Source organism: Zalophus californianus, chromosome 1, assembly GCF_009762305.2.
Source record: "Zalophus californianus isolate mZalCal1 chromosome 1, mZalCal1.pri.v2, whole genome shotgun sequence".
Lineage (NCBI taxonomy): Eukaryota > Metazoa > Chordata > Mammalia > Carnivora > Otariidae > Zalophus > Zalophus californianus.
In genome coordinates, this window is record NC_045595.1 from 201,280,756 (window position 1) to 201,294,034 (window position 13,279).

The following is a 13,279-nucleotide window of genomic DNA, read 5'->3' on the forward strand; positions in this document are numbered from 1 at the left end:
ACTTAGATTATGTAATTTCACGTGATTTGAAGTTCTTGGTCTTTTCTAAGACACTGGAAAACTGTAATATTTCACAAACTCCAGTGAAATATGCCCAATTACTTTCTAGCACTTATTTCCTGAGTTATGATTAAACCATCCAATCAACCATACTTAATTTTCTGGTTCTTTCCTCTACAGACTTACAACAATACTATATAGCCAGACCAATAATTTTCAAATTACATATATAGACCCTCCTTAGGACACAGAAATTTTCCCCATATTTGAGTTGCTCTAGTGACAAAGCATGTAATGTTACCAGGGAGTCAAGTCTTATAGCTCAATCTCTGAAGTCTAACTCAGTGAATTAAAATCCTGGATCCACCATTTTCTATCTGCCTGATCTTAGACAACCTACTTAATTTATCTGTGTCTTCATCCTCCTTGAAAAAAAAAATGAGGATTAAAAAATTGTACTCATCTGACTGGGTTGTTTGAGTTTCAAGTTAAAAAATACATACACAGTGGTTGGTAAACAACTAGGACCAAATTAATAAGATCTATCAGTGGCTTTTGGCACAGTACTGCATAGGCAAGAAAATGTTGAAATTCATTATGCTTGGCTTCTTGGAGAAAAGCATGCTGTTAATCTATCTATGTCTTGAAGAGTCTGGGGTGAGCAACATCAGTGCATAAATCCTACCATAGCCTTTCTGTTCAAGCAAGAGGAAATTCCTTGATCTACGAAGAATGTTTTGTAGCATGTACCCCCTGAGTCATTTCTACATTTTTTGAGAGTACTGCATACACTATCTAGGTTATGTTCCATACTGCTTATGCCCCTTGCACCTATAATGGAAAGTCTTTTCTGGGTCTCTGTCTTAAAATCTAAGTCCAGTATAGAGAACTCATGAAAACAAACTGAGGTTGTGGCCCAAGAAGCAAATATCAGCTAAAGTGTCAGATGATATCTTACATATATTGACACAAACACTTCATTAAGCATTTGATGGCCATGATGGCATTTCGTTGCCACAGCCATCAAACGAATTCGGCATTATCTCCATTTTCTAATAGAGAAACTGAGCCTGAGAAATGTTAGCTTGTCCTAGGGCACACAGCTAGTAAATGGCAGAATTTGGATTTGAACAAGGTTCAGTATAATCCAAAGCCAATTCTCTTCCCACCACACTAAATGGCCTACAAAGCATCTCTTCACGTCATCACACCATTATCTATTCCAATGTCAAGAATTTTTAGTTCCTGAATCCACACAATTTCTCCCTATAAAGAGTTCCAATGTGCTCCATGGTGGGTTAGATTAGATGGATACTGACATCTTCTTCACCTAACTTCTCCTTAGGGGATTGATCAAGCTCAGCCTGGAAAGAATGAATTAAGTCTAGGATGATAAACAGAGTAGCTGGAAAAAAATGAAAACCTCATTTAATACTGCTGTTCCTCTCTCCTGCCTCGCCCTGCCCACCTGCACCACACACACAAACCCCACTCTTAGCCACCAAGACCCTGTCTCTCAACAAACCACACACATTAAAGGAACGCATACTTGAGAGACAAATGAAATGTCTGTTTTCCCTCTTGTCTTCAGAAACAGTGGCCAAAATGCGTTGTACTCTTCCCAGATCTTCCTATTTGAGTTGCATCTATCTTCACTGTGCGTGAGTTTCAACTGCATTTGCATGATTGGCTGTGACAAGAATACTAAGAAGCTGCCACGCAGATGAAGTCTCTCCTTGTTGTTGCCAATGCTCTGTCACTGCTATGCCCAGAAGCTTCGTGTCAATGTCTCTTACTGCAGGAATGCTCTGCTCGTGTGGCTGCCATATGCTCTGTTACTATTGATGGGATCACACAAGGTTCATTCAGGCTCTTTCAGACCTGCCTCAGCCACCTCTCAATTCCACCCCTCTAAGGAAACACCTGTGCAATTAGTGCTTTCTAGATTTTAGGCTTAAATCTTCCTCTTTTTTTTTTTTTTAAAGATTTTATTTATTTATTTGAGATAGAGAGAATGAGAGATAGAGAGCACGAGAGGGAAGAGGGTCAGAGGGAGAAGCAGACTCCCTGCTGAGCAGGGTGCCCGATGTGGGACTCGATCCCGGGACTCCAGGATCATGACCTGAGCCGAAGGCAGTCACTTAACCAACTGAGCCACCCAGGCGCCCTTAAATCTTCCTCTTTAAGATGACCCATGTCTAATCTACCCACAGAACTGACAGGTAAATCAACATTAGCTTTGTCATAGACTCAGCTACTTGCCAGCCCACCTCAGCAAGGCCTGACGTGTTTCCTAAACATTTCCCTTGGTAAAAGGCGCTACTTGCATCATTCAAGATACAAAACAGCTAGTCTTTCATTTTTTTGGATGACTACCTTTCTTAATCTGTCATGGATTCTGGGGTTTATCTATAAATCCCTGCCTCTGCTCTTCATATTGAGTCTCCAAGCTAGCTAGCTAATCATGTTGCTATATCTTATTGAGTGTTTCCTTCAAGGTCATGTGCTGAGCACTTTCAAATTATTAACTTATTAAGTCTCACAGTGGATCAATCATTATCATCTTGGTTTTGGAGGTAAGGAAACTGAGGTGAGAGTGGTTAAATAATTTGTACATAGCCACACAGTTGGGATCAAACAGCCTTCACCCAGCAAGGTGAAGATTCAGACCCAGGAAAATCTGACTCCAGGGTTCATGCTCTTTACCACAACCTTCTGTTGCCCTGAAAATGAGAGATACATTTAATAGTACACCCGCAGATTCACAATAGCCAGGCTACTATAAACAAAATTCATGTATCTTCACACTTTCTTTCTCCATGGTTTTATGATCTTCATATTGAGCATGTTCCCCATATTCTGCTGACTAGCACAAACGTGCACTTCTATTCTGGTTCATACTATACAAACAATTGGAAGGGAACATGGTCTCCTTTTTTCTTCCAAATATTTATTTGATTTTCATCTGGTGAAAAACCAATAACATAAAGCCCACAAAAGTGTTGAACAAAAATAATAATGTGACAATTAAGTTTGTAATTCTAAATGAAGTAAATTTATTTGATACAAAGAGTATATTCTCAACTCTAAAAACACTTAAGAAATAGTGAAAAGAGGAAGAAGAATAGGAGAAATGTAGTGGGTATACTAAGCTTGAACTCATTATATTCAAAGGTCTCTGGCTACTATGTGGTTATGAAGTCCATGGAAGTGAAATTGAAAATTTTCTTGCACTTTTCAAGCAATAGATTAAACCTCACAGTTGACTACAAGAGTGTTGTGATGCAGCAGATAAAAGAGTGGATGGACAGGGAGTTGACACAGACTTCATTTGTGGTTCTGATGTTATAAACAACATGGACAACACCTGATAAGAGTTAAATCCATCAGAATTCATGGGACTAGACAGGGTTCAGTATCCCTTTAAGTTCCAATATTATATGGATTTCTGATATTAGTAGCACATTGTATTTATATATTATAATAAGCCAGATTTGATGTTAAGTGTTTCCATGGATAATAATAAGTGGCCAAAGAGTCATGTTGACTGAAATACTCATGTTAGCTCCTGGTTGCAGCTCTCAGTGCTCTGTGACAAATAGTGTCCTAGTGACCTAAAATATTTAACATGCTTTCCAATCCCAGCTTACTACCAGAAATGCCCCAAAGAGAAAAAAACAAAAATTATTTTCTTTGAAGACAAAAGACATGTCCATTCACTCACAAACCCATGCACAATAATATGTATTTAGAGAAATAAAAGTTCCTAGATATCTTAAGAAATCAATTTATCTCAATTAAAATTTGTTATCTCCTATCTACACATCCTACCCATTCTTCACTTACGAGGCAGTTACAAACCACCAGTAACACAGCAAGTTGGCTCATAAGTGTTAGAAGAAGAGTCCAGGAGTTGTGACCCTGGTGCCACATGGACTGGAGGCCTACAGGAACTGGATCCAGGGCTCTGAGATTGACATTGGCCAGGTTCACGTTCCAGAGTCTGACAACTCTTAAATGCACATGTCTTAGGTGGACAACTCTTTGCCACATAGCTCACAGGCTGGCAGCTCTGGGCTACAAAACCCACTTGCTGGCTGCTTCCTGACTGGCAAGTCTGAGAAACACACTCCGCCAGTGTTGAGGAATATCTTGATCGGCATATTGTCTTTTCACAGAGCCTGGAATTAGAACAAGTTGTTTGGACAACTCTGGGGAGGCCAACACTTTGCACACAGCTAGGCTCTGTGCACAGTTCCTGTTTATGGTTGGACACTTTGCAGCTGGTAGTCTCACTGCCGGTTTCTTGAAAGTTGTCCAGGAGCCAGGTCCGGCCATGGCAGCTGCTGGGTAAAAAAAATCCATCTTCAAAGTTTATAAGCTTAGACCCATGTATGATGGCAGAGAGTGGTGGGACACTGTAGAAGCTCTTGAGCAAGTGGCCTTGGCTCTGGGGCATACTGTTGAAACCCTTCATTGAAGTTGGTCATAAGGACCCAGCATGCCAGGTCTGAAATTTCCTTTTTGGTGAGATTATATACTCAGAAAACTGGGTGTTGGCTTCTTCTCAAGATTCATTTCCACCTCATTGCTTAAGCTAATTTGAAGGATAACATCTCATTAGCACTTTGTTTAGTAACATATGAAGATGGCATCCTATTAACAAAGAAGCCAGTCCATTTTGAATCTTCAAAATGACTTTCATGTTAGCCCCAAAGCTGATTCATCAGGGCAGTTTCTCAAATATGAGTCCCAACATGCCACCCAAGCTAACATTTTTTTTTCTTAGTCGCCATGACTCTCCATATTGGTAAATGGACAAAACAAATAGATGTGGAAACAACCAATTGTAAACTAATCGATATTCCGCAGTGGAGTTTGGATGGATGCTTTTTTGGCAGAACAGAATAATATGATCAAGACCTTTTCAGTCAGAAGCCAATCCAATTAAGCTCACCCTCATTCTACTCAGATCTCAGTCTGTCCAATTGATCAGGATGTGTGAAGGACTCGACAATGAAATCTCTTCTTACGGCTCACCCAAAGTACTGAAAGTGGCCATTGCCTTATAAACATCATTCCTTTTGTCTAACATTTTGTAACCCTTGTCTTATTGAAGGTCAGATATAAACATTGCCTCTTTATGAAACTTCTCCCTGATTTTCCTATTTACAGGTTACTACTTCTTCCTTGAATTACCAATGGACTTGGACACATTCTTTATTAGGACTTGAATTACACCAAGTAGTGTATTTACTTTTATTTGTGCTTATCAACGGTTGATAATTTGCCTTTGTAACAAACTGTTTCAGATGTGCTTTTCATTTTTGTTTATTGTGTTTTGTTTTTTGACTGCAGAATGTTGATCAGCACCTAAATTTATCACATTAGCAGCTGTACACAGCCGAGTTTCATACTCATAACACAGGACCTGCCAGCACAATTTCTATAGCACCTTCTATAGTTCACTTAGCTCAGCTTATGAAAGTGAAACAACAGAAGTGTGTTCTTAGCACAATGCTTGGCCCCTTTTCTCAGATCTGAAGAAAATCAAAAACATTCAGAAACCTGGAACAGCTCTGATACAAACTCCTCCTTAACATGTGATGGACTGGGAATACCCTGTATTTCAAAGGACACATCTGAATACATTCAACCTGACAAACAGCACGCTTAACCTGTGTGTAATGCCATCACAACATATGCAAGTTACTTATAATGTTGAATTACCAGTCTTGTGTGTTTAAAGATCCCATTATGCCCTCCACATGACCCCAACAGCACCCCATTTAAATTGTATGCATATTTGTATTGATCATCACAGAGGCTTCCACTGTAGCTTGTTAACTCTCCTGCTTAGAAGTATTAAATGGATTTTCATTGCCCTGAGAGTAAGATCCATCCTCTTTGTCCATCCCACCCAGCACTTGTGAAACCTGGGTGCTGCTTATTTTACTAAGTCTAAATCTTGTCCTTTCCCTCTGCCCCACATCTTCCATTTGCACAGGACTCTACTGGGCTCTTGAGTGCGCCAAGCCTCTCTTTGCCTCATTACTTGGCACGCAGCTGCCTGTCTGTCTCACCCCTTCACTGCACTCTCCCACTCCACACGCAGCTCCTCTCCTCATCTTTTGTCTCAGCATAAGAGCTACCTCGAATAGTGGCTTTCCTTCATCACCCTGTTTGAAAAAAGATTCCATTCTCAGAGTCTGTTTTTCTTCCTTCATAGAACTTATCTCAGTTTATAATGACTTTATTTGTTTCTTCACTGTGCCTTTGCCACAGCGCTGTGAGTTCCATAAAAGGCAAAAAGTATGTATATCTTCCGTGCTATTATATACCCAGCACTGAGCACAAGGCCTGACTGACACATAATAAGAGTTCCATAAATGTATTTTGAAAGATTAATGAATAAATAAATGGAAGTTGCTAAATATATTCAAATTACAGTTAATGTCTGAGGGGATAGAGTTCTGAAACCCTGACATACCCAAGATTTTCAAGAATTGGCCAGGGTACAGAGTTTAAAGAGAAAAAAAATAATAATAAGTCCCGTGCTTACTTTTCAGTTACCTCTTTGTGAAATAAGAGCAAAATCATTAAGGAGGCCACTTATTAGCATGGCACAAGCTGAGTCAATTATTTCAAAATAATGTTTGATTGTATGTACACATGTTTTAAAAAGCTTTCCCCATGAAAAAAGGGCACCAGTTTTCACTGTCAGCACAACAGAGTCCTGTTGCAAAACCAAACTCAGACGGGGGGCAGAGGCAGGACATCATCCAGGCCAACATTCACACAATTGTCTCCAGCAGACTGCCTTCTTATTAACCTCACAATGTGTAGCAAATTAGTGAATACCTGTGCAGTTCCCAATCTCCAAATGTCAAATAGTGATGCTAGGTCTGTCATTTGTGAATAAGGCCACCCCATGAATTCTTTTCTCTTTGGGATGAAGCATTAACTTGCACATGCTATTTAACTGAGTGCTGAATTAATAGGTGTTTCAGCATACCATTTTAGTTCAATGAGTAAATACAGATTTTGGCTAGTGCTGGATTTATAGAGGGAGTGATTAGGTTTATCACTGTGGAATGATGTATGCTAGGACAACTGGTCACCTTCAGACTGTTTTCAAGCAAACTATTAAAAACTAAGTGTTCGCTTTGTAGGCATTTGAACAGTGATAATTATGTAGTCTATTTCTTAGTTTTCTTGTGATATAGGTAGAAATAGTCACATGATTGCTTATGGTGACTGGATACTTTTCTACTAAATGGTTGAACAATTCCCTGGTATCTCCTGGTCTTGAAATAGAAGTGATTGCAGCTGCAGTAGCACTTCCTTACCACCAGAGGGTGGAATATCAAAAATTGTTGTGAAGAAGAAATTAAATACAAGGAAGTGTTCTTCAGTTACGATTCCAAGCCAAGATTTACAATCACAAACCTTGAACATTTCCCCTAAATGTCTATGCCTTGGCTCATTCATTTTTGAAATGAAAATTCTAAGAGTATCAACCTCATAAAATGGTTTTACAGATGAAAAGAGATTATATGTATGATACCCAAACGCTTGCCACATATGGAGTGGTAAATGAAAAAAAGTAGCAATTATTTTTGATCAAGTTAAGGATCTTTGTGCAAACCAAAATGTTGTTCTGATGGTGACATCAATCTTGTACTGATACAAAACTATCAGGTAAAATAAACACAGTATCTTTTTTGTGTATTTGAGATTATTTTGTTTGTGTCCATAAATGTTGCACATTCCATTCTTCTAAGGATTGGATTGTATTCATCATTCCCATTACAGGCCTAGTAAACCTGTTTCTATCTCTCAAGGGCTTGGCACTTGATGATTATAAGGTTGAACAGTTTATATTACTTTTATATTTGATTATGTGGCTATGTTGGACTTCTAAACAATGTTCAGCTATATTAAAGTAAAACATAAATAAATAAAAAATTAGAGCAACATAATTCAGCTCAGTTCTCCCACAATGTATTTCCTCTAACCTTGCCTTAGTTTTATCCTCACCAACCAAATGACTTAAGTTAATTTAAATCAATTCCTCTTCTTCAACCAGGAAGTCACTCATATAGACAGATTGCATAGCAATGGAAGAATACTAGACCAAGAGTGAAGACATCTGATTCTAGCCCTGAGTCTATTAATTCACTGCATGAATTTGAACAAATCACTCTGCCTCTCTGGATATCTTCTAAGATAATGAGCTTAGATGAGAGGATCTCAAAGGTCCTTTTTAGCTGTCACATTCTATGATTTTCTATCAGAATCTTAATATTTTAGAGTTGAAAAGGACATGAAATGGCATCTTGTCAAATTTACCTGCTGAATGAAATCTGCACTTTCATTTAAGCCATCTAATTTTTATTAAGATTACTTATAAAAATTTTAACAGGACAGAACAAAGACTGAAGTCAGTAGGCTATTAGTTGCCATGCATGGTGGTAGAAATCTATCACTTAAAATGAATAGTCTTATTGTATTTGAGAGTAACTCTGAAAAATAAAGAAAAAGTCTATTTTTCATTGGCCCACCTCAAAAGAGTGTGCCAAGGGGAATGACCACCTTCCTTTAAATATAACATTTTGTAAAATTAGTCAAGTACCATATAACCTCTCTCAGGCACTGTAATGTATACAGAAAAAAAAATATCTTAGTCTCTGGAATACTCAGAATTATGACACTAAAACCATAATAATGACCCTATGTGGAATATGGAAATGGTCTCTTGCCAGTTTTATCTATTTCTTATGATAAATAGATTGTCTTAGAACACTGTAATAAAAAGGATTCACATGTGACATCATTTTTTTTCCTATGAAACTATCTCTAAATAATTTTGCTTCTTGGGATAATTCTTGGTCATTTACAGTTCAATGACATCAGACTTTGATGTAAATAGAAAGAAAGAAAGAAAGAAAGAAAGAAAGAAAGAAAGAAAGAAAGAAAAAGAAAGAAAGAAAGAAAGAAAGAAAAAGAAAGAAAAAGAAAGAAAGAAAGAAAGAAAGAAAGAAAGAAAGAAAAAGAAAGAAAGAAAGAAAAAAGAAAGAAAGAAGAAGAAAGAAAGTACTACATACTATGTAGCCCTTAACAAAGAGTAATTGGAAAGAAAGAATGGATCATAGTACCTCAGCCATTTGAGCAGTAACTCCCATATTTTCCAACCCTTTGTTCTATTATGTCTTGGATGTGAAAGTGTCATGGTTTATTATAGTAATTATACACTTGCTTTTGTTCTTTTCCCCAGATGCACTTACTCTGGCCTGTCCCTGAGGTTAGCTTTTGGTGAAGTTATTTTTCTGCCTTTATGTGATCCAGAAATGGGAATTTGCTTTTGAGTTCTCCCACTTAACCTATGGCTACTGCAGTTGTGATAATATGTCATTAAGATAGAGCTAAGTTATTTTTTATAATAATGGTGACCAGAAGATTAATGACATTACTGACAACTAGCTTATCCAAATTGAGTTCAACTAGCAACAATGAATGAATGTTTGTTTCTATTGACATAATACATCTTGGAGACTATCACCCTAGCTCCATTTCATTCTTTTATCTATTAAATTAATATTTATTGAGTATTTACTACTTTCCAGATCCCATTAGGTAAGATTCCATTGTGTTCATCGAAGATATAACAAGGGAAAACAAACAAACTAGTACTGATTAAACAAAATAATACTTAAAATATAAAGTAGTGAATTTGTTATTAACAAAAATATAAGCATATTTAATGCTAATGTGTAAGAAATAATAAACTCTATTGATTGTGGAGTCTTCCAAAAAGGAGTGAGAGAAGAGATAATATTTCTGTGGGTTTTGAAGGGTTAGAAAGACATGACACTCTTTCTAAAGTTGCCATTTTCAATGACATGGATGGAACTGGAGGGTATTATGCTGAGTGAAATAAGTCAACCAGAGAAAGACATGTATCATATGACGTCACTGATATGAGGAATTCTTAATCTCAGGAAACAAACTGAGGGTTGCTGGAGTGGTGGGGGGTGGGAGGGATGGGGTGGCTGGGTGATAGACATTGGGGAGGGTATGTGCTATGGTGAGCACTGTGAAGTGTGTAAGACTGTTGAATCACAGGCCTGTACCTCTGAAACAAATAATACATTATATGTTAAAAAAAAAAAAGAAGCAGATAGCAGGAGGGGAAGAATGAAGGGGGGAAAATCGGAGGGGGGAGATGAACCATGGGAGATGATGGACTCTGAAAAACAAACTGAGGGTTCTAGAGGGCAGGGGGGGATGGGTTAGCCTGGTGATGGGTATTAAAAAGGGTACGTTCTGCATGGAGCACTGGATGTTATATGCAAACAATGACTCATGGAACACTACATCAAAAACTAATGATGTAATGTATGGTGATTAACATAACAATAAAAAAGGTGTAAGACTGTATAAGACCTCAGTTCTGCACAATGTGTTCAAGGAAACAGGAGTAGATAGCATTGGTGGAGTGAATGCATGTGTGGAGTCATGAGGAGAGGCACTAGGACAGAGCAAAGGTGGACTTCAAATGATCTTTAACATAACACGGGGCTTTTTTTGGGAAAAGGAGTTGTTCCAGCTTTTAAATGAGTGTCTCATTTAGGAAAACATTAGCTACAAGTAACTGAAATTGTTTTTCAAAATGGTTTAAGTAATAAGAAAAGTTTACCGGCTCCTATTTACTAAAGTCCAGAAATGAGGTAGTCTGGGCTCTGCTCCTTGCATTGCTCTTGGCTTTGCTGTCTTTCACGTGATGGTTTAATTTTTAGGCCACATGCAAGATGGATATAGCATTCCACACACGATATGACAAAGTCCAGAGGAAGAGATGGTTGCTCCAAAAAAACTCCACAAGGACTTTACCAGAAGCACCGGTTCATATCATTCCTTGTTCCTCATTGGCTTAAATCAGATCACACGCTCCATCCTGAACCAATCACTTTCAGGGAAGATTGGGGTGGCCCTAGAACTAGCCAGAATCCATCCTGAAACCAGGAGCATGGCCACCTTACTTTATAGGATTGACTCTGTGTAGATAAGGAGGGGTACACAAACAAAACCCAGTTCTTTTTGGGAGAGGAGAGAGAAGCACGTTGTGAGGGCAATGAACAATCAGTACCCACATCCAGTTACATATTTTTCTTCCCGCTTAGGTATTTTTAAATGTAGATGACTGTGTTCCCCAAAACAAGAGAGCTTAGTAGACTATCTAGTTATCACATCCAGATCTAACCTCAAGATATCAAAAGGTAAAGTCCTCCTTCTCAGGTGATATTATCTATTCATGATAGCACCATGTTTCCAGGAGTTCCCAGGTGACTTCTTTGAAAACAGTGACCAGATTGAAGAAGGAGAGAGTTAAGCATCAAGATGAGAAATAAGTTAGAAATTGAATTAATTTTATTATACTCAATGCATAAATGTTTAATTTCATCCATATTTAGGATGTTTGTTTCATCATAGCAGTTACTGCTGTTAGTCAATATCAGGATCTCAAAATTCCATTACCACTTGCATAGGTCTACAAAAGGGGCTCATGAAAAGTATTTTGACATTTCCTCATCTAAAGCAGCCAGGATAGTACACTGAAAGCATCACTGCTGTCTCTGGAACTTTTCTTCTTGGATTAGACTCAGTAGTTTAACCAAAGTAAGGTGCCTAGTAAGGCTGAAATGATTATACACAGAAGCGTTTAGAATGACCTCCTGCCCCAAGCAATGATTCCACTTGCCAAAAATTCCAGAGAACTAACTCTGTGTTGTCAGAGAATTCTGCCTTCCAGGGAGTCTAATTCTTAAATATTTCTTTTTAGACAAAGAACAGTAGGTTTGAAATTCCCAGTGGATAGCTTTTTCTTTAACATTGACCTGTGATCTGACATCAAATTATATGAGTTTATTTGAAGAAAAAAAAAGACTTCTTGGTTCATTTTTAACTAAAGAAGTAAGAGGGAAAATAGAAGAAAATAGAAGGAAAACAGGGTGAGTATTTTATGAGATAAACAATTTCATATTAATAGGATTTTTATTTAACTATACTTTTCTAGGTAGTAGAATATAGACTCTAGCCAGATAACAGCCGGGATTGACTTTGAAGGACTGTGAAGTCCAGGTCTAGAATCCTTAACAAGATGATTGGTGGGAGAAGACAGATCTGCAGGTTGGTTGGCAACAGGAAGTTTGGCAGCTCCTAGAAACCAAGTAGGTTAGGTGGCAGAATCTGGATCCATAGCCCAGGAAAGGGAAGCCACAGATTCCATTACCCAGGGGTCTGAAGCCAAGTGATCCACAGCCCAGGCAGTAACTTCTGCTGGATCCACAGCCTAGAGACCCAGGGTAAATTGACCGGCAAGGATCGCAGACCATGGAGGTCCTCTGGTGGTAAAAGGAAGTCTGGCAAGGGCTGGACACCACATGGGATGTCTGGCAGCTGGTGGGCTCACAGCACGTCTCCCGACAGCCACTGGAGAGGGAGGAGCCCAGTTGGCAGGTTCTGGGAGAACAGAGGTCAGTGTGGTAGACCAGGTTGCTGGGGCAGGAACAGCCACAGGAGGAGCTTGGGGAGCACGGGTATGTCCCAAAGGAGCAGGAGGAGTAGTTTCCAGAGCAGCAGCTGTAGGACATGTTGGCAGGAGATGTGAGTTCAGCTGAGTGACAGTGAGGAGATGTTCTGATATCCCCTCTTTCTCCCAGGCATGTTTATATATATACCCTCACTGCACTAGATGTGATTCAGACCCTCCCCATTCTTTTACATGTCTTGTCATGAAAACAACCAATTCACCTAGGCCAAAATTATAATTGAACTCATTCATGTGTTCTTAACTGCTGTTTAATTATTCGGGTTTATAGAAGGCACTCCTCTTCTTACCTTTTTTCTTTTTTTTCTGGAAGTAAGGTGTGGTTTGCCTTCAAAAGACATTTGTCATGACACACATAGTACCCTCCCTTCTTCACAAGCTTGACTATGGGGATTTTTGAGCATGAACGTCTAAATTGTTACCAGCAATGTACTCCTAACAGTCATCAGCACCTCCCTCCCAAATATTTGTATATGTTTTATTGAGCATTTACCATGAGTGCAACATTGAAAATTGTGGCATCATTTAATCCTTGCAACAACCTTATGAGATAGGTATTATCACTAATGTAGTCACCCATGTGTGCCTGTCCTAAAAACCAGCAGGAACCACATAGCTATGCCAACTCAAGAAGCTTGTCTTTTCCACTCCCAGAATCACATGAACAAT

General features: G+C 38.6%; 2 protein-coding genes across 2 annotated transcripts; both read right to left on the reverse strand.

Moving 5' to 3' along the window:
- Positions 1-3,853: 3,853 nt before the first annotated feature.
- Positions 3,854-4,459, reverse strand: LOC113916204 (keratin-associated protein 27-1). Its single transcript, XM_027582173.1, has one exon. It carries the CDS (start codon positions 4,457-4,459, stop codon positions 3,854-3,856), a length of 606 nt encoding a protein of 201 aa, XP_027437974.1.
- Positions 4,460-12,152: 7,693 nt separating this feature from the next.
- Positions 12,153-12,686, reverse strand: LOC113918311 (keratin-associated protein 13-1-like). Its single transcript, XM_027586683.1, has one exon. It carries the CDS (start codon positions 12,651-12,653, stop codon positions 12,153-12,155), a length of 501 nt encoding a protein of 166 aa, XP_027442484.1. The 5' UTR covers positions 12,654-12,686.
- Positions 12,687-13,279: the final 593 nt, after the last annotated feature.

What these genes read in the sequence shown, in the direction of transcription:
- LOC113916204 (XM_027582173.1), bottom strand. Translation starts at nt 4,459, where the DNA reads ATGCCCCAGAGCCAAGGCCACTTGCTCAAGAGCTTCTACAGTGTCCCA.
- LOC113918311 (XM_027586683.1), bottom strand. Translation starts at nt 12,653, where the DNA reads ATGTCCTACAGCTGCTGCTCTGGAAACTACTCCTCCTGCTCCTTTGGG.